Below are 24579 nucleotides of genomic sequence, written 5' to 3'. Positions count from 1 at the left end.
CCAATCACAACTGGTCAGTGGATTTTATAAGCAATTTATCAACGTGATGCAGCACATCTGTGTGTGGGTTCAGCATTTGGATCATATTGTGGAGCACTACGTACTCAGACTGAAAACAAAGGGCAGAGATTCGTAAACAGAGGACTGGGTTACCCCAGCATCCTCCAAAAGGTCAGGCCCCGAGGCAGCTCGAACAAATCTGGATGAAAGGAACAGCTGGCCCATCCCAGCATTATGACGGCCGGTCGGGTGGAGCTGGCGCGCTCATAAGAGGCCGTTCTAAAAAAGAAGGGAAAAAACAGACAGATGAACTCGGCAGCGTGAGGTAATGGGAACTTCATTCCGTGGGTGTCAACAGTTTTGCCGGGCTGACGGCCTGCAAAGAGCTGAGAGCATAACAGCACCATTGTGAGCTATACGGGGCCGAGCCGAGTCAGACCGAGCATTCTCAGGATGCTTATTTTCCTCTCAGGAGCGCTTGGCATTCGGAGTTTTCATTACCAACGGTCGCCTCAGGACCGAGCTTCGGATAAAGCTCAGGGCATCGAGCATCTGCCTGGAATACTTCGCTTTTGATTTAGCTTCTGTATGTTTTGGAAGACAATGAAACGTTTCGGCGTCCTCCTCACGACAGTCTGAACTGCCCTGGCTGCAGTCCCGAGAGAAAATCTAATAATAATAAAAGAGATAGTCCTGTCTAAGGCTTTCTCTGAGATGATCTGTAGATACATTGACATCCTGAAGGCATATTGAAAGTAGTTCTCATTATTAGTAGCATCATTACAACACAAAACTGTCCTAACAATAAAACAGACACGTGTTATAAATTTAATATCATATGATACCCAAGGCTCAGTCTATAAGAAAACAGACACTATTCAAGTCAGTCCAATGTATTCTAGGTTACTTAGCTATTACATATCATTATATAAGCTATTATATATCCTCTCATTGCATCTCTAGGGCATTTGGAACCACTTTTTGCTGATTTTTGCAAGCAGCAATCACTCAAAGTCCCAAAAACTCTGGTGCAAAGACCCCTCCAGAGTGGTCACCCCTCCAAGGCCAGGTAGAAAACCCAAACTATCACCTCAAGCTGAGAAGACAATTCTCCTGCACATTAAAATCTGCTTAGATCAGAAACTGCTGGAACAGAAGGGATACTGTCCACAGTTAAGCAAGCTTCACATCACCATCAGGTTAAAGGCTGCCATGCAGTGCAGGAAATAAGTGCAGTCGCGCTTCAAGGTGCCACAGCGATGTAAAGCTAGTTTAACTGTTACAGTAAAGCTTGTTGACCAGCTTTGAGGGGACGGTTAAGGACTCCACTGTTTCATAAACAGAGTTGAGAAGCTAACCTTGATTACTGTGCTGTACTCTGCCTTCTGTATATGATAAACTTAGCTGAGGTCTGAAAATTAGATCTGAAATAGAGTAAAAAAAACATTCATTAATATAAATTTTACATTTACATTGTTGGCATTTAGCAGACGTTTTATTTGAAGAGACTTACAGAACTGTGACAGTCTTGCTCAAGGGCCCAACAGTGACAACCTGGCAGTGGTGGGGCTTTAACCAGCAACATTTCAGTTACTAGTCCAGTACCTTAACCACTAGGCTACAACATATTTTATCTTACACCGATCAGGCATAACATTATGAGCACTGACAGGTGAAGTGAATAACACTGATTATCTCTTCATCACGGCACCTGTTAGTGGGGGGGATATATTGGTGGTCAGTATCTATCAAAAGTGGACAGGGTCACGGGCGGCCAAGGCTCATTGATGCACGTGGGGAGCGAAGGCTGACCCGTGTGGTCCGATCCAACAGACGAGCTACTGTAGCTCAAACTGCTGAAGAAGTTCATGCTGGTTCTGATAGAAAGGTGTCAGAATACACAGAGCAGCACAGTTGCAGGGCTGCTTTGGCAGCAAAAGGGGGACCAACACAATAATAGGAAGGTGGTCATAATGTTATGCCTGATCGGTGTATAATTTATCTGTTTTATGGTCAGAGCCACACTGGGTCTGGAATCTTTCCTGGAAACAGGCAAAGACTCATAATGACTCAATTGAACAATAACATAGGGTCGTAGGCCATGTGTGAAGTCCAAAAACAGTCAAGCATTCTCAGCAGTGTAGTCATCATAATTATTTTGCATAACATTATTCCTGACCTGCTCTGCTCTCCCAACATCCATGTGGGATTCCTTCCACCACCCAAATCATTCAAGATGATAATTGTGTACTTTGTATACACAATAAATGTGATAAAATGCTGCCCTGTTTCGGGTTGTGCTGCTCCCGCCCTGTTTGAATAAGCATAAATGTCGCTTATCCGTAATTCTGGGCGGTTGGGTGGCTCGGTGGGTAGCACTGTCGCCTCACAGCAAGAAGGCCCTGGGTTTGATCCCCAGGCGGGGTGGTCCGCGTCCTTTCTGTGTGGAGTTTGCATGTTCTCCCCATGTTCTCAGGTTAATTGGAGATACAAAATTGGTCTGTAGGTGAATGGGTGTGTGTATGTGTGTGTGTCTGCCCTGCGATGGACTGGCGCCCCATCCAGGATGTTACTGTGTGCCTTGCGCCCATTGAAAAGCTGAGATAGGCTCCAGCAACCCCCCGACCCTAATTGGATAAGCGGTTAAGAAAATGAATGAATGTCTGTAATTCTTTGGCTTTGACACTATGAATGTGACTTTATATTCTACTATTGACACTAAAAAGAATCCTAAAGCAGATTTCTTATTTCTTTTATCCTTCGTTTAGATAAAAACAGGCCAATGTGGTGCCTTTGAATATTTTCACGCATGATTCATGACTTCATTTTATAGTTTACAAATTCTTGCGAGCATGTACGCATTTGCCAGGGTGTGGCTCTCTCCCAGACCCTTGAGATATAAAGCACGAGCTGATCTTTTCCGCTCGCAAAACAAACAAATGACCCACCGAGGCGAATATGGAGGATGTCACGAAATAAAGACCCTGAGGATTTCTTATACACATACACATACTTACACTTTTACACCAGAATGGTGCGAGTTTTCTCCTGAGCCGTCCGTCGTCGGAGCTGATGGCGGTGGCGTAATCATTTCATGCACATCTGTGTGTGTACGTGGTTCGTGTTTAGCTCTGTTTATTCAGGGTCTGATTAACATTCCACGGTGCCATTAAGCTTGTACACAGCCGAGCAGGGCAGGGACACACTCCACTCCTCCAGCCTCAGGCGTACGGCGTTAATGCTGCTGCTGACTAATACACACATACAGTACTCATGCATACCATACACACATCGTCCATTTGTGTATACAATGTCAATATTGAGGCTTTAAAACGCTGAGAAGTGAACATATAGGCATGCATAAAAACATACAGACACTCGGGGGAGAAAATGCAAATACGACCAGGTCTTGACCCAAATCTGGATCTCATGGAGAGCAGATTGAATCTCTCACTGTGCTCAAGGCTGCTAATGCACGGTGGAGTTAAAGTGGCGCAGCCTTTTTTTTGCCGTTGGTCACTTAGACAGATTTTTGTATCCGATCATGTGCTTTCAATTTAGATGCAATTTGAGAATTTGTTTAAATTACAGTGGAGGAGGGAGCGGCGCTGAACTGCCTGCACTGTCCCAGCTTTGTCTGACCAATTTCGAGACAGAAGAGAGCATTTCCGATCCAAAATAAATAAACAAATAAACAAGCACTTGAATGTATGGGTTATATAAGTGTCGTGTTTTAGGGGAATTTATAAGGTTCATTAAGCAAACCAAAACAAAAACAAAATTAATAATAATGCATCTTTATGGACTAATAGAAAGCTGGAAAAGGTGGAAACAAACTGTAATAAGCAAGATACAGTACCTTCACACATTAATGTATTGTTTATGTCTATGTTCATTATAAAAGATTCCAGATTCTTGGGGACCTGGGTTCAAACCTGAGTGAGTGAGTGAGTGAGTGAGTGAGTGAGTGAGTGAGTGAGTGAGTGAGTAAGTGAGTGAGTGAATGTAAAAAGATGATGCCCTGTGATGTAGTGGCACATACCATGCCTTGTGGCAATCTACTCTCTCTCTGTACTTACTTAATATCCCAGCAAGAAAACCCTCCTATTTTATTTTTAAAATGCAAATAATCAGTAAAATAGGCTAGTCATGATATCATAATAATCATAACAATATAGCATTTTAAGGGTAGTTAATAGTTTTCAGCTATATTTTATGATATTGCTGAAAAAGTAATAAATAAATAGGAACCTCATTTGATCTTCTAATTTAATTGTTCTTCTGTTGTTGCTTCATTAAAATAAGTAAAAATAAAGTAAATAAAACAGGCAAATAAATAAATTAGAAACCTTACGACTCAGGCCGCTCAGGTGGCGCAGCAGTAAAATACGCTAGCACACCAGAGCTGGGATTTTAAATACATCGTATCGAATCTCAGCTCTGCCATCCGGCTGGGCGGCTACATGAACAACGATTGGCCTGTTGTTCACAGGGTGGGTAAGCCGGACCAGGGTTCCACATAACGGGTGCAATTACGACTTCTGCTGGCTGATTGATGGCGCCTGCACAGAGTTGAGGAATAATTCTGATCAGGGTGTGGCTCTCTGTACACAAGGCTGATCCACATATGAACTCGCCTCGTGCAGGTGAGAAGATGCAGTCAGTACTGCACACGTGTCGGAGGGGGCGTGTGTCAGTTGCGAAGCTCCTCAGTCAGCAGTGGAGGGTAGTATCGGTAGAGGTGAAGCGTAATGCAATCAGGGTAATTGGATACGACTAGATTAGGGGAGAAATTTGGGGAAAAAATCGGAGAAGAAGTAAGAAACTTATTGCCAGAGATTTAGTGGTTCCTGTTCACACATTATCTGACCCGTCAGTTCAAGGTCAGTATGTTCAGGATTTTGACTTTGCGGACACATTAAAAAAACATTAATTATCTACTAATTACCAATATAATAGTCATCATTATATTATATCTGCTGAAGAGCTGGTGTCAGCATAACACCACACTGCACACACCAGTTTAAAACATGTTACCCACTATTTTATGTTGAATTCTGCACCTAAGTAGGATGCATTAAATCTTGTCCAAAAAAATGCATTACTGCAACATTTGCTGCTGCAAACCAATCTTCTATAGCATCTTTTAAAAAAGCTATCTAAAGCTATTTATTTATTTTTTGATTCTAACATGGTTTCATCAGATTAGTATAATTGGACTGTTGTTTACTTAAACTAGTAGGGAAATACGTTTACTATAAAAGCAATTCTGTAAGTCACTCTGGATAAGAGCGTCTGCTAAATGCCGAAAATAAAGTAATAAAGTGCTTGTTAAAAAGTGTAATGACGTCTCTGATATTTTGATGGGTCGCTATAAGTATGTTTCACTAATGCTGGTTAATTACTGATTAAAAGTATAATATCCTCTTTCTGGTAAATGACTGGGTAAAACCTGGTGGAAAGAGGCTGTACAGGGGTTTGAAACTGTCTTGGTGGCTGCATTTCAGTAGAGGAACAGGAAGGACAGACTGCTGTGATAAACCCAGTGTGCGACTTTTTAAGGTCTTTGATAGTTTAAACAGACCGTAAACACGTGTGCAGCTTGAATTTCAGTCTTTCTGCTCTCTCGATCTGTGTTCGTGTCCATCTTGCTTGTTCTGTTATTGTTTTCTGTAATTATATTGTATTAAATTATGATTTTAGCTGATAGTCAGAGATTTAATGATCTATTATAACAAAACACTAGATGAGCAGGTGAGGTCTACCGTTATGATTAGGTCTTTTCTCTTACTTACTTGTCTAGATTCTTAGCAGGCTTTCCTGTATTCATTTAAAAACACAGTTGATAGGTTGTACTTGACAACTTAACAACTGTCCATAGAACCTGGGTTCGTGCCATGCCTCCAGTCATTGACTGTGAGAACTTTAACATGTTCTTTTTATCTGCATTGATTTTCTCCATCTATCTGTGTTGTTGTTTTTTTACTTTGCAAAAATATGTGTAAGTGTTTTAATATTGGGCGGCACGGTGGGTAGCACTGTCGCCCTACAGCAAGAGTGTCCTGGGTTCCATCCCCAGGTGGGGCGGTCCGGGTCCTTTCTGTGCGGAGCATGTTCTCCCCGTGTCTGCGTGGGTTTCCTCTCACAGTCCAAAAACATGCAGCCAGGTTAATTAGAGACACTGAAATGCCCTATAGGTGTATGTGTGTGTGCCCTGTGATGGACTGGCGCCCCGTCCAGGGTGTTACTGTGTGCCTTGTGCCCATTGAAAAGCTGGGATAGGATCCAGTACCACCCGCAACCCTAATTGGATAAGCGGTTAAGAAAGTGAGTAAGTGAGTGAGTGTTTTAATGTTTAAGTAAATAAATAAATGAGTGAGTGGTGGAGACCTTGGTACAAGAACAAGTAATCAGAAGGTCACAAGTCACACTACCAGGTTGCCACTGTTGGGCATTCGATGAAGGTACATTGAAATACAGTGTATCACAAAAGTAAGTACACCCCTCACATTTCTGCAAATATTTTATTATATCTTTTCATGGGACAACACTATAGACATGAAACTTGGATATAACTTAGAGTAGTCAGTGTACAGCTTGTATAGCAGTGTAGATTTACTGTCTTCTGAAAATAACTCAACACACAGCCATTAATGTCTAAATAGCTGCAACATAAGTGAGTACACCCCACAGTGAACATGTCCAAATTGTGCCCAAAGTGTCAATATTTTGTGTGACCACCATTATTAGCACTGCCTTAACCCTCCTGGGCATGGAATTCACCAGAGCTGCACAGGTTGCTACTGGAATCCTCTTCCACTCCTCCATGATGACATCACAGAGCTGGTGGATGTTAGACACCTTGAACTCCTCCACCTTCCACTTGAGGATGCGCCACAGGTCCTCAATTGGGTTTAGTCCATCACCTTTACCTTCAGCTTCCTCAGCAAGGCAGTTGTCATCTTGGAGGTTGTGTTTGGGGTCGTTATCCTGTTGGAAAACTGCCATGAGGCCCAGTATTCGAAGGGAGGGGATCATGCTCTGTTTCAGAATGTCACAGTACATGTTGGAATTCATGTTTCCCTCAATGAACTGCAGCTCCCCAGTGCCAGCAACACTCATGCAGCCCAAGACCATGATGCTACCACCACCATGCTTGACTGTAGGCAAGATACAGTTGTCTTGGTACTTCTCACCAGGGCGCCGCCACACATGCTGGACACCATCTGAGCCAAACAAGTTTATCTTGGTCCCGTCAGACCACAGGGCATTCCAGTAATCCATGTTCTTGGACTGCTTGTCTTCAGCAGACTGTTTGCTGGCTTTCTTGTGCGTCAGCTTCCTTCTGGAATGACGACCATGCAGACTGAGTTGATGCAGTGTGCGGCGTATGGTCTGAGCACTGACAGGCTGACCTCCCACGTCTTCAACCTCTGCAGCAATGCTGGCAGCACTCATGTGTCTATTTTTTAAAGCCAACCTCTGGATATGACGCCAAACACGTGGACTCAACTTCTTTGGTCGACCCTGGCGAAGCCTGTTCCGAGTGGAACCTGTCCTGGAAAACCGCTGTATGACCTTGGCCACCATGCTGTAGCTCAGTTTCAGGGTGTTAGCAATCTTCTTATAGCCCAGGCCATCTTTGTGGAGAGCAACAATTCTATTTCTCACATCCTCAGAGAGTTCTTTGCCATGAGGTGCCATGTTGAATATCCAGTGGCCAGTATGAGACAATTGTACCCAAAACACCAAATTTAACAGCCCTGCTCCCCATTTACACCTGGGACCTTGACACATGACACCAGGGAGGGACAACGACACATTTGGGCACAATTTGGACATGTTCACTGTGGGGTGTACTCACTTATGTTGCCAGCTATTTAGACATTAATGGCTGTGTGTTGAGTTATTTTCAGAAGACAGTAAATCTACACTGCTATACAAGCTGTACACTGACTACTCTAAGTTATATCCAAGTTTCATGTCTATAGTGTTGTCCCATGAAAAGATATAATGAAATATTTGCAGAAATGTGAGGGGTGTACTCACTTTTGTGATACACTGTACATGTATTTTATGTGTGTGATTGAGAAAACTGTACAATACAAAGAAAACTGATCGTTCTTATATAGGCTAGTCATAAATAAATAAATAAATAAATAAGAGAAAAGAAGAACTACCTTTATTGTCTTTATACTTGTGTACAATATGAGTGGTATCTGGTCGGCAAATGATTATAAATAATAAATAAATGAATACATTTGGACTGATGTGGATCCTCTGATTCCACTGCAGGATCACGACTACAGCGATTGCTTCAGGTTCAAACCACATTTTCTTACAACAGTCAAGCTTTCCATCACTCCCTCACTCGCTCCCACTCTCTTTCGCTCTGTCCCTCGCTCACGGCCATATGGGGGTTTATTTTCTTTTGGGGCAACAGTGTTTGATTGCTGCATGGGGATCGCACCTCGCACAATGGCTGCCCTGTTCTGTCGTCTCAACACCATGGCGCTGGGGGTGGAAGGGGGGGCTGGAGGTTAAAATATGTGTGCAGGGCTCCTTCTTTTTACCCATAACCTACACGCACGAGCAAGAACATCTCCGTACCCGTCTCACAGAGAAAAAACTCCTAATATCAGCTTGCTTTTCTTCATTCTACTCCCACTATTATTAAAAAAGGATTCAATTACGTTTCTCCTGTAATATTCTTTCTCACTGCCTGTCAAGCAGTCAATTCACCATGAACTGACGATGATGCTCGTAGGACCTGTACTTCAATTTAGACAACACTTCGTTGAGCAAAACTTTATTAAAGTTAATAGGAACTTATAATGATTCTAAATGGTGCAAGTACCCATGAGAGACAATAAACCCTGCAAATGGTACTATTTGATTTGCAAATTTGCACACGGTACTGTTTTATTTGCACAGCTTATGATTGCACTCATAATGTCTATAACTGCACATTTTAGGCTTGTTCTGTGTTGGATGTCTTATATTCTTATTTTTTATATTATTATATTTTTTATATATATTTAGATCTTATTTTTGCATTACGTTACTTTTCATTTTTTTTATTCTTTCCTGTACTACATTAACAAGTCGTTGTGTGATGCTTGTGATAATTATACATTGCTGCTGTAACACTGCAATTTACCTTCGGAGATCAATAAAGTAATCAATCAATCAATCAATCATTTACAGCTTGTTTTACCTAGGCACAATTAACCCTCTTTTAAAATATACCATTAATATATTAAAAGGTCAGATTCTTTGAGGAATCGTTGATTTAAACTATAAATAATGAAGAATGAAATTAAAGATCCATGAGAAACACCTATTTGAACCATGCTTACATAGTAATTACATAGTTATTACACATTAATGAAGCTTTACAACTCACTCACAGCTTGGCTTGATAATAACGCATGTCAGTCATATATTTTAACAGTTTATTATAATGTATTGTTTCCTGTTTTGCAGGTAGCTCATCGCTATCATACAATACGCCATCTCACACTGACCAGTCTCCTCGCCTGACTGCCAAAGAAGGTAGAAAATTTCACTTCTTTTTTTTTTTTTAATTGGTGGTATACACTGATTTATTGCTGCTTTAAGTTTTTATTAAGCATTCTTGCCCTTGGTAATGAGAAATGAGCATGCAACTCGAGTTTGTGGATGTATCTGTTATTTTGTCGGCTAGGCTGAACGGCCACATGAACAACAATTGGCCTTTTGTTCAGATATAGGTGGGATTAAGCCGGATGGGGGGGGTCTCTCTTTCATAACTAATGCAATTGCTGATTGATGGCACCTGGACAGAGATAAGAAAAGAGTGAGTCGATCAGGGTGTGTCTCTCCGTACACAGTGCTGAGCTGAGCTGCACTGCACTCGTCAAAGTGTAGGTGATAAGATGCATATGGCTGCCGCCCATGTGTCGAGGGGACGTGGGTTAGATTCGTTCTCCTCAATCAGAGCGGGGATCGGCATTGGTGGAGAGGAAGCATGACGCAACCGGCTAAAATGGGAGAAAAAGGGAGAAAATGCATAAATAAAATACAATTTTAAAAAACTGAACATGACTGACTGTAAAAATCCAGTATTTCTTGAACATCCACCAGTAGTCATTGAAAAAAAAATTAACAAAGCAAATTAAATGCTACACCATCATAGAGAGAAGAAATTAGGAACAAAATATGTGGAAAAGTAAAAACACAAATTAATAAATACAGCTAGGCAGCGACTTCTACCATGATGCTGTAAATTCTACACATAATATACAAATACTACACTTGTTTTCTATCCTCATCTAATTTCTTTGTATAATTATTTGACTTGTGACTGCATTTAGACACAGTAGACACCGGCATTACAAAATAACAAGTATAACAAGTATACATTTATCCAAGGAATAACAGCAGCAAGCGGGGATAGGCAGTGGGGCAAGAAAAACAAAGTAATTGGTGACATATTTTTATTTCATGTGTTCTAACCATGAATACAAGCTCTGCAGCTTGTTATTGCATTTGTGGTTTTAAACATTGTAAACGAAATAATCACTAATAATCACTATAGGCATCAGTCATTAGTGAATGTAGTCCAATTATTTTCTACACAAAGACAAAAAATCAGTGATTTAGATGACCCATGAGCTCTCTTTCTCCTCTGTGTTTTTCTGTTTGGGTTTGGTACGATGCCCCAGGCCTGGGCGCTCGGCAGGTGCTGTTTTTGTTCAGTGTAAATAAAGAAGCGTGGCTGTTGATCCGGCCATTCAGCCTCCATCCAAACCTGGAGTGCAGGCAGAGGATCTTTCAGAGGGAAAGAATTAGCAAGACAAAAGCCACGTGCCTCAGTTCCCAAAACCAACAGTGCAGAGAGAGAGAGAGAGAGAGAGAGAGAGAGAGAGAGAGAGAGAGAGACCGACCAGGGGCAGAAAAGACTGAGAGCGAGTGAGAGATACATAGCTGAGCGACAGGTGTCTTACTGCACAATGCAAAGCCACTGCATAATGCAAAGCCACAGAATCTGCTTTAACTATACAATAACAGCACAGGCTTTCTTAGTTAATCGAGCTGTTGTGTGTCCTCAAGTGTCTTTATGGGTCAATATTGATTTTAGCATGTGTGTGTTTTTATTTACACCAATCAGGCATAACATTAAAACCACCTCCTTGTTTCTACACTCACTTTCCATTTTATTAGCTCCACTTACCATATAGAAATTACTGACTGCCTGCTTTTACCCTGTTCTTCAATGGTCAGGACCACCACAGAGCAGGTATTATTTAGTTGGTGGATCATTCTCAGCACTGCAGTGACACTGACATGGTGGTGTGTTAGTGTGTGTTTAAATACCGTGTCCACTCACTGTCCACTCTATTAGACGCTCCTACCTAGTTGGTCCACCTTGTAGATGTAAAGTCAGAGACGATCGCTCATCTATTGCTGCTGAGTCGGTCATCTTCTAGACCTTCATCAGTGGTCACAGGACGCTGCCCACAGGGCGCTGTTGGCTGGATATTGTTGGTTGGTGGACTATTCTCAGTCCAGCAGTGACAGTGAGGTGTTTAAAAACTCCATCAGCGCTGCTGTGTCTGATCCACTCATACCAGCACAACACACACAAACACACCACCACCATGTCAGTGTCACTGCAGTGCTGAGAATGATCCACCACCTAAATAATACCTGCTCTGTGGTGGTCCTGTGGGGGTCCTGACCATTGAAGAACAGCATGAAAGGGGGATAACAAAACATGCAGAGAAACAAATGAACTACAGTCAGTAACTGTAGAACTAAGTGCAATGTAAGTGGAGCTGATAAAATGGACAGTGAGTGTAGAAACAAGGAGGTGGTTTTAATGTTATGCCTGATCAGTGTATATGTTAACGATGGTATGATTTAGTGATTGATCTATTTTAATTCTGTCTTCCTTAAATGTTTTGTAACTATCCTTGTTTCTTGGTATGGATGAATAAAGGCTGGTATGTTCATTATGGGACCACTGTCAAATCGTGAGACGTGCAACTACAGGGTGCCTGGATTTGAACCTTGCTGTCTGTGTGGTCTTTAAGGAGGTTGGCACACATTTCTCCATGTTTGTGTGGGTTTCCTTTAGCTAATTATTTTCCGTACACGTGCCAAAAACATGCAGAAGGCAGAAGGTGGCGGCTCCAGACTGGCAGCATGAGTTAATGTTATTTTAATATGTTATTTAAAGAAGCAATCTGTTGCACATTCATGCTCTAAATATCCTGTTACCCCTTACATCCGAAAGATGCTCTGTTGGATTCAGATCTGGTAACTAGAGAGGCCATTAAAGTATTAAAGTACACTGAATGTAATGTCATGATTGTCCTGCGGCCATAAAGTGATGCACATAGTCAGAAACTACTACAAATACCAGATAGTCTGTGTAATTGAATTAGATTGAAAATAAGGGGCCCAATGTGGAAAGAACATCAAGCTAATCTGTCGACACAAGACAGGTCCATGGATTAATGATGTTTACAACAATTTACGACCCCACAATTCACATGTCGTAGTAAAAATTAAGATTAATTAGACCGGGCGACACTTCTCCAACCTTTAGGCGTTTAGTTTAAGTTCGGGTTACTGACTGGAACCCAAAAGATTCCTGCAACTGTCGCCCATCTACTTCTAGTCTTAATATGCTGCATGTGCATTCTGTGATACGTTTTGCTACGAGCATTTATAAATGTGGTTGTTTGCATGGATCATTCTCCTCTGACCTCTCTCACCAATGTACTACAGAGAGAGAGAATCACAAGAGATCAGCAATTTCTCTTTCAAATCTGGCCATTTGGCACCCATGATCAAATATTTTCCTCTTACTGATGCTAGATGCAAACAAAAACATTATTTTATTAAGTGTGCTGCTGTAACATAACAGGATTATTGGATAATTGCATGAAAAGTAAAATATTAGGTGTCAATGTGTTCATAATAAAGTAGCTAAAGAGTATAGGACTTATGTTTGCCCTAAAGTTGTGGGTCAGGCCCTTTTAAAAGGCGAGCTGGGTGAAGTTTTTAGGAGTTGAATATTGGACAAAGTTGTCAGCTTTGATGCATTTATACAGCACTTGAAATTATACTAAATGGTGAAACGTCCAAAAGTACAATTTGTCTACAAATAGACTGGGTGTGTTCGAAAACCTAGTGAGCTGCCTCGCTGTCTTACTGTCTACATAGGCAGCTTCCTAAGTAGAGAGGATTCTAATAAGTCATCTACTAATAAGGCAGATTATTCAAACGCTCAACTTAGACAGCGATTCCATCAGTTTAACTAAGAGTTAGCCTTATGCCTTATGTCGAACTAATTGAATGAGGTGGCACAACGCGCTAGCATGTCAACCAACATCTCCCTTCGTGTACTGAAAACAGTTAAATTCGCTGACAAGCCCGAACTTGCAAATAAAAACACGTGTGCAAGTTTATACAAATTAAAAATCAATAATAATTTATTTGTGTTTTAAAAAAAACTTGTTTCTCCGCACCGTTTGTCATGTTTTTTTATTTTTCTGTGAGAAAAGTTGTGCCGTATTGAATGCTGGGATTGCCCTGATCACTAAGGATGCTCACTCGTTCTTGAGTCAAAATAGCGTTGAAATTTTAAGATGCCTTTCTAGTGAGCATATTAAGGCATCTAGGATTTCGAACAGCCTCCTTCTCAGGAGCGAGCATAGAATGACGGAAAATGCTGCCTGTGTAGAGAGCTCCGTAGCTTTTCGAACACATCCATTGTCAAGTGTCGAGGTGTTTCTAATAAAGTGGCTGGTGAGTATAGGACTTATATTTAGCCTTAAATTTGTGGGTCAGGCCCCTTTAAAAGGCGAGCTAGGCAAGGTTTTTAAGAGTTGAATATACAACAAAGTTGTCAGCCGTGACGCATTTATTTATCACGTGAAATAGTAAATTGGAAAAGTACATTTTTGTCTACAAATAGACTATGGGTGTGTTCGAAAACCTAGTGAGCTGCCTTGCTGTCTTACTGTCTACATAGGCAGCTGCCTCAGTAGAGAGGATTCTAATAAGTCAATGACTTATAAGGCAGGTTATTCGAACGCACTACTTAAACAGCGATAACACAGGTTTCGCGTTTAGCATTTAGCATTTTGTCATTAAAAGCAATGGATTGAGGTAGCACAGCACGCTAACATGTCAATATAGCATCTCCTTCATGTACCGATAATGGTTACATTTCCTGACAAGCCCGTTTATACAAGTTAAAAATCAGTAATATTTTATTTACATTTGAAAATAACTCCATTCGTTTGTCCGTACCGTCAGCCATGTTTATTTTTCTGTGAGAGAAGAGCACCCGACCCGCAATGAATTCTGGGTTTGCCTTGATCACTAATGCCAAGTTCACACTACACGACTTTCTGATTTGTCGGGTCGCTGTACAGTTCACACTACACGACTGAATCTTTTGCACTCGGGAGTCTTTAAGTCGGCGTGTATTTCACACTACACGACTGATCGGCGATAGGGGGTTTCACACTACACCATCTATCACCAACTGGAATCGCAGGCGAGCTTCTCTGGTCTCCCAAACTACGTTTTTTTTTTTTTTTTTTTTTTTTACAAAAACACACGTGAGAAGTGACGAGGGGTTTAATGATACCACGTCCAAAAATGCACGTCAACAAGTAGCGAGCGATCAAAGTTTGTGCGCTTATGTGCAGCGTAAAATCGAAGAGAAAAAAATAAATGAATATGAGTGGATTTGGCAACACGAACAGTATGGATTGTTCTATTGTGAGTTGGAGGTTAATTAATATTTTTGCAATGCAGTGTTGGTGTTTTGTAGAGGACGATCAGGTCAGAAATACTGTAAAACGTGTGTGTGCCGATGTATTCTGATATAAACTATATTATCCCCCCGTCCCACCTATTTACACTCCTCTCCTGCGTTTCCCCTCACACCGTATCTTGCGTTCTCATTGGCTGTTCGACATAGCACTCATTGACAGTCGGGCAACTGAGATCAGATATCTGACATGTTAGAAATCTCGATCTGGTCGCGGAGCGCTCGGCGAGCCGGTCGGATCGAGTTGTTGGGTAGTTCACACTTAGCGATTGAGAGCCGAGTTTTGATCGCCGAGCGAACGCCGAGTTGCTCCCGAGCCGGCAAATCTAGCGCCGACCAGTCGCCGAGCGAAAATCAGGGCAAAAATCGTGTAGTGTGAACCAGGCATAAGGCAGCGTCGGATGCTCCCTCGTTCTTGAGTCAAAATAACATTGAAATTTTAAGATACCTCAGAAGTGAGCATATTAAGGCATCTAGGATTTCGAACAGCCTCCTTCTCGGGAGCGCGCACAGGATGACGTAAAATGCTGCCTATGTAGAGAGCTTCCTAGCTTTTCAAACACACCCTATATGTAAACAATTATACAGACACCTGATCATTTTTAAATGGTATGTTAGACACTTGTTAGCAATAAGTATGGCTAGAACAGCAGAGTCAGCGCTGCTGCATTTTTTCGACTATCACAACAGAACGGGTGAGCAAGCTGGCCCTATTTTACCATGCCCAGCTTGTTTTAGGATTCAGTATCTTTCCTCTTTTTCTGAGGACTTGGTTGTCGCAGAGAGCCGGAGCAGCCTGTCATATTGTGAGAACCAGTACTCAGTTCTGATCTATCTCTGTTCTATCCACTTTCTCCGTTGCGGGCTGTGGATGTTTTCATGTCTTTCATTTGTTGCCTTGTTTCCGGTATTTTGGCCACCACATTTAGCCACTGTATTGTCCAACCTTGATTAAGCATCCTGCACTTAGGTTCATTCTCAATTGTTTTGGTACAAGAAATTCCATTATTAGTATATGTGTATTTAGTATATGTGTATTTGTTCTAGAAGAAAACAATGTCTTTAAGAACAAAGAACAGCACTGTACACCAACATAATACAATAAATGACTACAAAGTCCACATACTGCAGCTGATCCTGCTTCTCTGGCTGTACTGTTTAGCAGTGTTGGTCTAGACGGCTGGCTGAGCTGGATTCTTGTTTTGACTAGCTTTTTAAGGAGCTGCAGCTTGGTCTCTGTGGAACCACCACACCCAGAGCAGCACAGCTGAGAGAAATCCAGAGCACAGTGGAAAAGCAAAGTGGTTTGAGTCATTTGGAGTGAAGCCTGGCGTGGTTTAGCCGCATTAACGTGCTTCAAATGCTAGCGGCATCTCACCGACTGAGACATCAGGGGTGACTTTATACCTAGTACACCTAGTAATATATAAATATTTACTGATTTTTGACTGAGAGGTGATTGTTCAATGAATGTGGTTGTTAAAAATGTAAAATTAAGAACTAAATAAATTAGGAAGCTTAACGTCAGCTGAGATCAGAGCTACAAATATCCTTAGAGTATCAAAGTGCTGAATTGAAATGCACTTTATATTAATTATATTACTATCACATGCAGTGAAACTGTTTTGCATCAGTGCAGAGTCAGACTGCATGTAAAACTCTGCTTATACTGACAATAAAACATCATTATTGGTTAGTTAGTTATATATTTATATTTATATGGAAGCAACCAGAGAGAACCTGATGCCCTGATTCTAATTCTATCTCTGCCAGTGAAGCCGGATTCTTTTCCATTTTTTGGCATGGTCTGTAGTTGTTTTTGTTATTTCATATTGGTTAAGTATTACTGGCACTGTTTTTGCTACCCAGTTGGTCTTATTTTCAATACGATGGTGATAATTATAAGTGTTTTTATACTTTTCCTTATTAAATAAGATTTGGTTTAGTAATCATTAAATCAGTAGCTCATCAAGAGTAACAGACGCTAGAATAGAATGGAATTGAATGGCTGTCATACTGGTAGATTTGCTGTTTTAAAAATAATAAATAATATTTTATTTTCATCAGATGATTAAATGCTTTATCTAGTATGTCAGGGTCACAGCGAGGTTGGTTTCACCAGGAAACACTGGGCACAATGCAGGAATACCCTGTTCTTTGCAGAGCCAGGACTTGTGTTGTAGATTGAATAAGGAATCGGTACTTGGTGCTCTAGAACGAGGCTATAAATTTGTTGGCAGACTGGCTACAATGAAAAACACATGGGTCATGAGGCCCAGCAGATATATGACTTATTACTTTTATTTTACTACAAGGAACTTGCCAAATAAAACACAAAGGAATAAAATGTCAAGCTCACATGCTAACAATACGAGCTTGACAGTAAAAGGTTAATTGAAGATTTAAATAAAGTTGGGATTGTCTTACTGGAGTAAATTAGAGCTGGTACTGTCTGATTTAAGATCAATATTTCTTAGCAAAGTCTTAATCCTTATGATTAAAATAGTCACATACCATTAGCAGCTGCACAACTTGAACAAATGCTTCGTTTTCTGTGTTTTTTATTTTCTATACTTAATCCTAAAACTAAAAGCTGTTAAAATGCACATCCCTTATATCCAATCATTGTTGACCTTATTTTAATAACTCCTTGTGTTTTATTGTGGTGTACACTGCAGAGAGGTATGATGGTAGCTAACCCAATTAGATAAATAATAATAATAACAATGATAAAGCTGATGTGGTTTACAAAAATGAAAATAGTCCAGATCCATACAAAGGACAACACAAGAACCATTATATTGTACTGAATCACATACTGTACTGAATGCTATGGCAGACTAGGATTTTTTAATATTTAAGAAACAAACGTTAGTAACAATCATAATGAAACAGTAACAAGACCCAGGCTTGAGATAAACTGGCCACAAAATTAAATTTGAACTGTTAAAGGCCAGGGCAAATTCATAAACCAAACATATTAGAAAGTAATGAAAATATATTAGACCAAAATACTGTGCAGAAGAAGATCATTCATATCTTAGATGTATAATATATTATTAGTCTATTCTATTCTGATATATATATATATATATATATATATATATATATATAAAGTATTTAATTATATAAAGTTAAAGCCAAATTTGTGGTATGATCAGGGCAGCAGTGACTCTGCAGTGACGTACTGGACTATTGATTGGAAGGTTGAGTGTTTAAGCCCTGTCACTGCCAAATTTACACTACCGGGCTATAATCAGGGTACTTAAGTCTTAGTCGGTTGCTTTGCATTAATTGTAAGTCACTTTGGTAAAAAGGAAAGTCTATTAAATGTGTATATTTACATTTTCGGCATTTAGCAGACGCTTTTATCCAAAGCGACTTACAGTTATGATTAAATACAATTTGAGCAATTGATGGTGAGCTACCACTGGTCGCTGAGCTACCACTGCCCCATGCGTACATGTGCTTATATATGTGATTATGATCGACTACATTGGTCTACCTGTTTAAAAAGGACTAGTTTGACTGCACCCATTACAAAGTAGATGGACCACTGGTCTCTTAGCCATGATACATGAGAAAAAGGATTATATTTTGTCTGGAAAACAAGGTCCATTCAGACACTGTTGGATGAGTTTGGTGTGGAGAAACTGTAGTGGCCTATAGGCCTACAGGCGCAAATTCCCATATATACACTTTAGTATATTAAGGTAAGCCTTTCTGGATGAGTAAAGGGTGTTGTAACAGTGGATGGGGGGGACTTCATATTATTGGCCATGGTTTGGTACGAGGTGTCTGTCACAACTCTGACCAGGATAAAGCTGGTAAAATTTGATGAAGATACTGGCTGCAGTCTAAATGAAACAATGGAAACACTGGAAGGGGCCACTGGAGTTTGCACAGGAACCATTGCTTGCTTTTGCTCTATAAGGTCTTTACGTTCAGGCTACTCTGACCTATCAGACAGTAGTATCGTCCACCGCCACTGTTTTCTTTTCGAATTCCGGCGGCGTGTTTCGTCTGCTCTCGCTCTCTTGTTTTTTCCCCCTCTTCTCCCTCCTTCTTCCCACTGGTTTGTGGGCCTTCGCCTGGAAGGAGGTAGACTGGTGTGTATTTTTTCACAGTGGAGGGGGTGAAAAAAGCAGAGGGAAAAAGGGGCCAGGAAAACAAAGAGAGGTTGTGTGTGCAGTCTCACCAAGCAGGAAACGTAACTCTCTCAGGACTCTCTTTACTTGGTTCTATATCTCTCTCTCTATCACGGAGCCTTGTTCCACGTCACTCTGGAGGGCTTGATAATTGAGACCTGGAGCTGGAAAATCGGTGAGGAGCAATGGGCTCTCTGATGAAAAATAATAAATGTACAGAGACATTCTGTTAAGAAAACATCAGTGTCAGTGTAAGGATATTACATTTAACCGTTAGATGCACAGAATCTTAAACTCAATCCTGAAGTGGGTGATTTATAAGATTTTTTTAACACTATTTTCTAGTTTTTTATTCATGCTCATGCTGCTTGCCTGAGAAATCCAAAAGTCAATGCAAAGTTATTCCAGAAGGCTTTCGAAAGTTAGCACAGCCCTCAGTTTTGTTTTCCCTGAGAAATGTTGGCTGGAGATGTGTTGTGATTCTGAACCAAGTGGGCCATTTAGTTTTGTTAACTCGTTCCAAGCCAAATGTTTAGTTTGTTTTCAGTAGTAAATGTGTTTCAGTTCCACCCGACCAAGAGTTTCAGGATGGCTACCAAGAGATGGCAGTGTGGCATACAGATGTGAAATCATCACTGGTCCTTAAAACATCCAAATATTTCTATAATTTGTGTTTGCTTTAATTAAAGCCTCGGCTCTTAGAGGAAAAAAATCTTCTGGGTTTTCAGGTAATAAGGTTCAGTGGTATTGAGTAAAATCATTCCCACATGCTAAGCCATTTGAAATATATAAAGGTTCTTTGTTACTCCAAAATGTGCTTTGTACCTCATCATGTATTTCTAAAGGAGTTCTAGTAGTTAATAATTCTTTTATATTTCTCTAAATATATAAAGTTATTTTACACTAAAATGGGAAACGTATTTATTGTTTACTTCCATCATACACCAATTAGCCATAACATTAAAACCACCTCCTTGTTTCTACACTTACTGTCCATTTTATCAGCTCCACTTACCATATAGAAGCACTTTGTAGTTCTACAATTACTGACTGTAGTCCATCTGTTTCTCTGCATGCTTTGTTAGCCCCCTTTCATACTGTTCTTCAATGGTCAGGACCACCACAGAGCAGGTATTATTTAGGTGGTGGATCATTCTCAGCACTGCAGTGACACTGACATGGTGGTGGTGTGTTAGTGTGTGCTGGTATGAGTGGATCAGACACAGCAGCGCTGCTGCTGATGTAGGATGTAGGAGTTTTCTACATCTGCAATATCGTAGAAGAATGAACTAAGGCAGAACCATACTGTGGCTAAAAAGCAACACAAACACAAGAAATGAAAACGAAATAAACTAAATACTAAAACTCAACCCAAGGCAGGACTTACACATGGAAAATGAACAGGAATAGAAAAGTCAGATAGCTAAATGCATTACTAGAGCAAAAACACTACACTCCACAAAACTGGATCCCCAGGAAACATAAAAAACAGAAGTACACTTGAAAGACTTGAAAAGAAACAAAAAAGCACTTAGGAGCAACTCCGCCAGCTACTCAGTCCACCGGTGAGCTACAACACAAACTCTCATCACTGGAAACGGGATTTCAGCAAAACAACAAACAGTCAAAACTGAAGTATTTTGGTTAATTAAGTTACAGAAAGCCTGAAACCTTGTGTGTAAAATCCCCTGATATGTTTTAAAAAGTGATTCATGGAAGGCTTCTAACGTTCCTAATATTCAAAACCAAGAAACACTCCAGAGTTCTAAACCGAGCATAAGAACGATCACTCTGTCTGTTTTTTCGCGGCCGTTCTACCTTTCCTTGGTGGAAATTAGTGCAACCTGATGCCGGGAGCAATCAGACCTAAAGGGGCGGCCGGACTGTTTGAAAAATGGGGATAATAATTAGCAGTGATAGTTGACTAATTACCGTGTGGGACAGAAGGAGCAGCTTTATGCTTCTAGGCACAATGAGGCCGTTTTAGAACCGCGTATGAGAATTCAGCGTCTGCAGAACATCTAAGTGAAACATGCGAGCGTCTCCTTGATTTCCTGCTGTCTGATGATTTGTCTCTTCGCTGTTCTCCGTTGAGGCTGCACATTTGTAGCTTATATCAGAGATCTAAGCTTTATAAATGCACTACTGGGTCAAAACTGAGGAGTCACGGTTTGATTTTTGGAAGCTAGATCCTGCAGTGATCTGCAGTTACGACGTGGAAATGTTTCCTTGTTTTCTGCATGTGTCTGAAATATTTGGCCGGTCTGTTACCACAAAACCACACAAACCTGGACATATCCAGAAATCCTCTCCATCATTTCTCTCAAAAGTACAGTTTTGGCAGTAAAGAAAAAAGATAAACAAGAGTTTATAATGAGTTTTACAAATTTCACAGCAGTTTAAAGTATTTCAGAATGTATCTCTGGTAGAATGGACACATATTTTAAGATAAACTTAAGAAAGAAATCTCTCTTTTCTTTTTAGATGCCTCATATGATGCTGTACGACGGGCAGGCTGGTCAAACAACATGCACAGTGGTAAAGGTGAGTACAAGACCATGCTCTTGAGAATTGAATAATAATTTACGTTATTAAGCTGGAGGAGTGCACATCCAGGTTGGTTTGCCATACGGTGGCTCTGTGGGTAGCACTGTCACCTCACAGCAAGAAGGTCCTGGGTTTGATTTCCAGACGAAGCGGTCCGGGTCCTTTCTATGTGCATGTTCTCCCCGTGTCTGTGTGGGTTTCCTCCGGAAGCTCCGGTTTCCTCCCACAGTCCAAAGACATGCAAGTGAGGTGAATTGGAGACACTAAATTGTCCACTTGTGAACTGATGAATCTTGTGTAGCCAGTAACTACTTGTACTGTTATGAATGTAACCAAAGAGTGTAAAACATGACATTAAAATCCTAATAAATAATAATAATAATAATAATAACAAGCATTTAAAGCATGTTTAATTAGCTATAACGTGTTTACTGATTGAAATGGTGGCATAATGTGCACTTGTTCACAGTATTTTCTGTATTTAAGCCATGTAGGAGGTAAGAGATAAGGTTTTAAAGAAATATTAGTACAGTTAATACATTTTAATACATTTTTAATCTGCCGCTGGACTGGCAAGAGTTAAAATACAGTATTTCAGTATTTTTAATGCAGAAGTGAACTGATAAACATTAAGTGTAATGTCCTGACCTGCTGTGTTCATTTCGACCAGCAGAGGGAGGTGCAGGTCGGCGTAAACGTAATTTGCTGGGGAAAAACATTTCCCAGCATCCTCTGCGCATTAGTGTTCATCTATTTCACCTGTTTTTGATGCTACATAATCTAACTGGAGTCCTTTAGATTTCGGTTTACAGAACAGACACAGACTGTTTTCTTTAGATCAGACTCAGGAATAAGGAGGTTTTTCTTCATCCAATAAAAGGGCCATATGACATTTACAATAAAATTAATTAACGGTCAAGCAAAAGTGTACGTACAAGGTAAACTATATGGCACAACTACTGTGTGTTCCAAAGCTTGTTGGACATCCTGTTCTAAAACCACGCACACCCATCATTTTTGTGGCCACAACAGCCTCCACTTACTTCGTTTGTCTGTGGGAATTTGTGCCTATTTAGTAAATGATAATTTGTAAAGTTAAGCACTAACTTTGGATGAGAAGTCCTGGCTTGCAATTGACATTCCAGTTTATCCCAATTGTGTTTAATAAGGCTAAGGTTCGAACTACATACCACACAACAAACCATGTGTTTATAAACCCTGCTTAAACAAAAGAAGCCAGTTTAAAACTGTTATCATAATGTTGGAAGCATAAAATGTCATATATACTGTATTTATATAATTGGTTTTATACACCTGTTAGCAAAAGGTGTGGTTAAAAACTGCACTCAGTAATTAGATGGGCTGTTCACATACAGTACTCTTGGCCACGAAAGTGACTGTCAGTTTGTAAAATGTCGATCTAACCTTCTGTCCATCTCTCCTAGGATCCCCTACTGTGGTCTCACAGAATATTTCTAAGAGCACTGAACAAACTCGGCCTCAGCCAGGTAACCGAGATCCTAAATTATATTCTTAAATAATTAATCCCACAGTCACACAACACTGATATGTTGTGAATGTCCTAAAGAACTTTTTTTTTTTTTCAGATCCCTATCAGATCCTGGGCCCGACAAGCAGTCGACTTGCCAACCCAGGTAAGATCATATAAACCAGACCGAATATTTAGGGTCCGTCTGGAAACCTAGTGACCCGCCCTGCTCCCTAGAGGAGAGGATTCTAATAAGACCTCGAACTCATAAGGCAGATCACTGGGTTTTCAGATAGAGCCTCAGTTACGGGAGGACTCCAAGTGGCTTGACACTTGGGACACTTTTTTCCGTATTGTTGGGAGATCTATAGTTCAAATATATAGATTAGTAGTCGTGGTCTAATGATTAGGATTTTGCATTGAATTGGGAATAGGCCATGACAAAAATTTGAAGAGAAAATCTGATAAATTCATGCCATTTATGTGCTCATATCTGTTGTGTATGTCCAGGCTCGGGTCAGATCCAGCTGTGGCAGTTTCTGTTGGAGCTTCTCTCTGACAGTGCCAACGCTGGCTGCATCACATGGGAGGGCACCAACGGAGAGTTCAAGATGACCGACCCAGATGAGGTGGCCCGGCGATGGGGCGAGCGCAAAAGCAAGCCCAACATGAACTACGACAAGCTGAGCCGTGCGCTGCGCTACTACTACGACAAGAACATCATGACCAAGGTGCACGGCAAGCGCTACGCCTACAAGTTCGACTTCCAGGGCATCGCCCAGGCCCTGCAGCCCCACCCCACCGAGTCACCCATGTACAAGTACCCCTCCGACCTCGCCTATGTGCCTTCCTACCATGCTCACCAGCAGAAGGTCAACTTCGTGTCTCCACACCCTCCCTCCATGCCCGTCACCTCATCCAACTTCTTCGGCCACTCGAATCCCTACTGGAGCTCTCCTGCTGCAGGTATCTACCCTAGCGCCAGCGTGCCTCGACATCCCAACTCTCACATGCCTTCCCATTTGGGCAGTTACTACTAAAGCTCCTGTCTTGCCCTACCAGCCTCACGGCGACCCCAAGCTGCACTCAGAGAGGAGAGGATGCTGGAAAAAAGCGACTAAAGGTGAATCAGGGCTCATTTTGTGAAATGAAGGAACTCTTTGAAGGAAGGACGAATGAAAAGGAGAAATTAGACCAAAAAACGGATGCTGTGTCGATCGACTTTGAAATGGAGTACTACTTATTCACAAGACAAGTGACTGTCTGGTTTGTGTGTGTGTTTTGTTTAGTTTTTTCACATCTTCTGGTGTCTTTAAGTTCCAATATGGCCTACACACACGTGCCTACCCAAAATTCATGCAAACTTTAGCTTGAAATGACTGATATAATGAATCACAAATTCCAGCCTCATAAATCACTTCGGTCTGAAACGTTAACCCTCCCCAGTGCCTTTTTTGTGGGGCATGAACTCTGCTAGAATTTGTACAAATACGGCAGAGAGAGTCACCGTGGTTCTGAGACAGTATTGTAATTTTAATAGGAACCCCTTTCACTTCTTC

At 41.0% G+C, this 24579-nt stretch overlaps 1 protein-coding gene across 2 annotated transcripts in view; it reads left to right on the top strand.

Annotated features, from left to right (window-relative positions):
• Nucleotides 1-24288, top strand: part of fli1 (Fli-1 proto-oncogene, ETS transcription factor) — a 46712-nt gene extending 22424 nt beyond the window's left edge. For both annotated transcript variants that reach the window (XM_063004895.1, XM_063004893.1), the window contains exons 5-9: nt 9487-9555; nt 21469-21528; nt 22977-23039; nt 23139-23186; nt 23531-24288. In XM_063004895.1, the coding sequence (XP_062860965.1) occupies nt 9487-9555; nt 21469-21528; nt 22977-23039; nt 23139-23186; nt 23531-24060 (770 nt within the window). In that variant the 3' untranslated portion in view covers nt 24061-24288. The remainder of the gene's footprint in view (nt 1-9486; nt 9556-21468; nt 21529-22976; nt 23040-23138; nt 23187-23530) is intronic.
• Nucleotides 24289-24579: the final 291 nt, after the last annotated feature.

This window comes from Trichomycterus rosablanca, chromosome 11 (genome assembly GCF_030014385.1).
Source record: "Trichomycterus rosablanca isolate fTriRos1 chromosome 11, fTriRos1.hap1, whole genome shotgun sequence".
NCBI classification, from domain to species: domain Eukaryota; kingdom Metazoa; phylum Chordata; class Actinopteri; order Siluriformes; family Trichomycteridae; genus Trichomycterus; species Trichomycterus rosablanca.
This window is presented reverse-complemented; position numbering and strand designations above follow the sequence as displayed.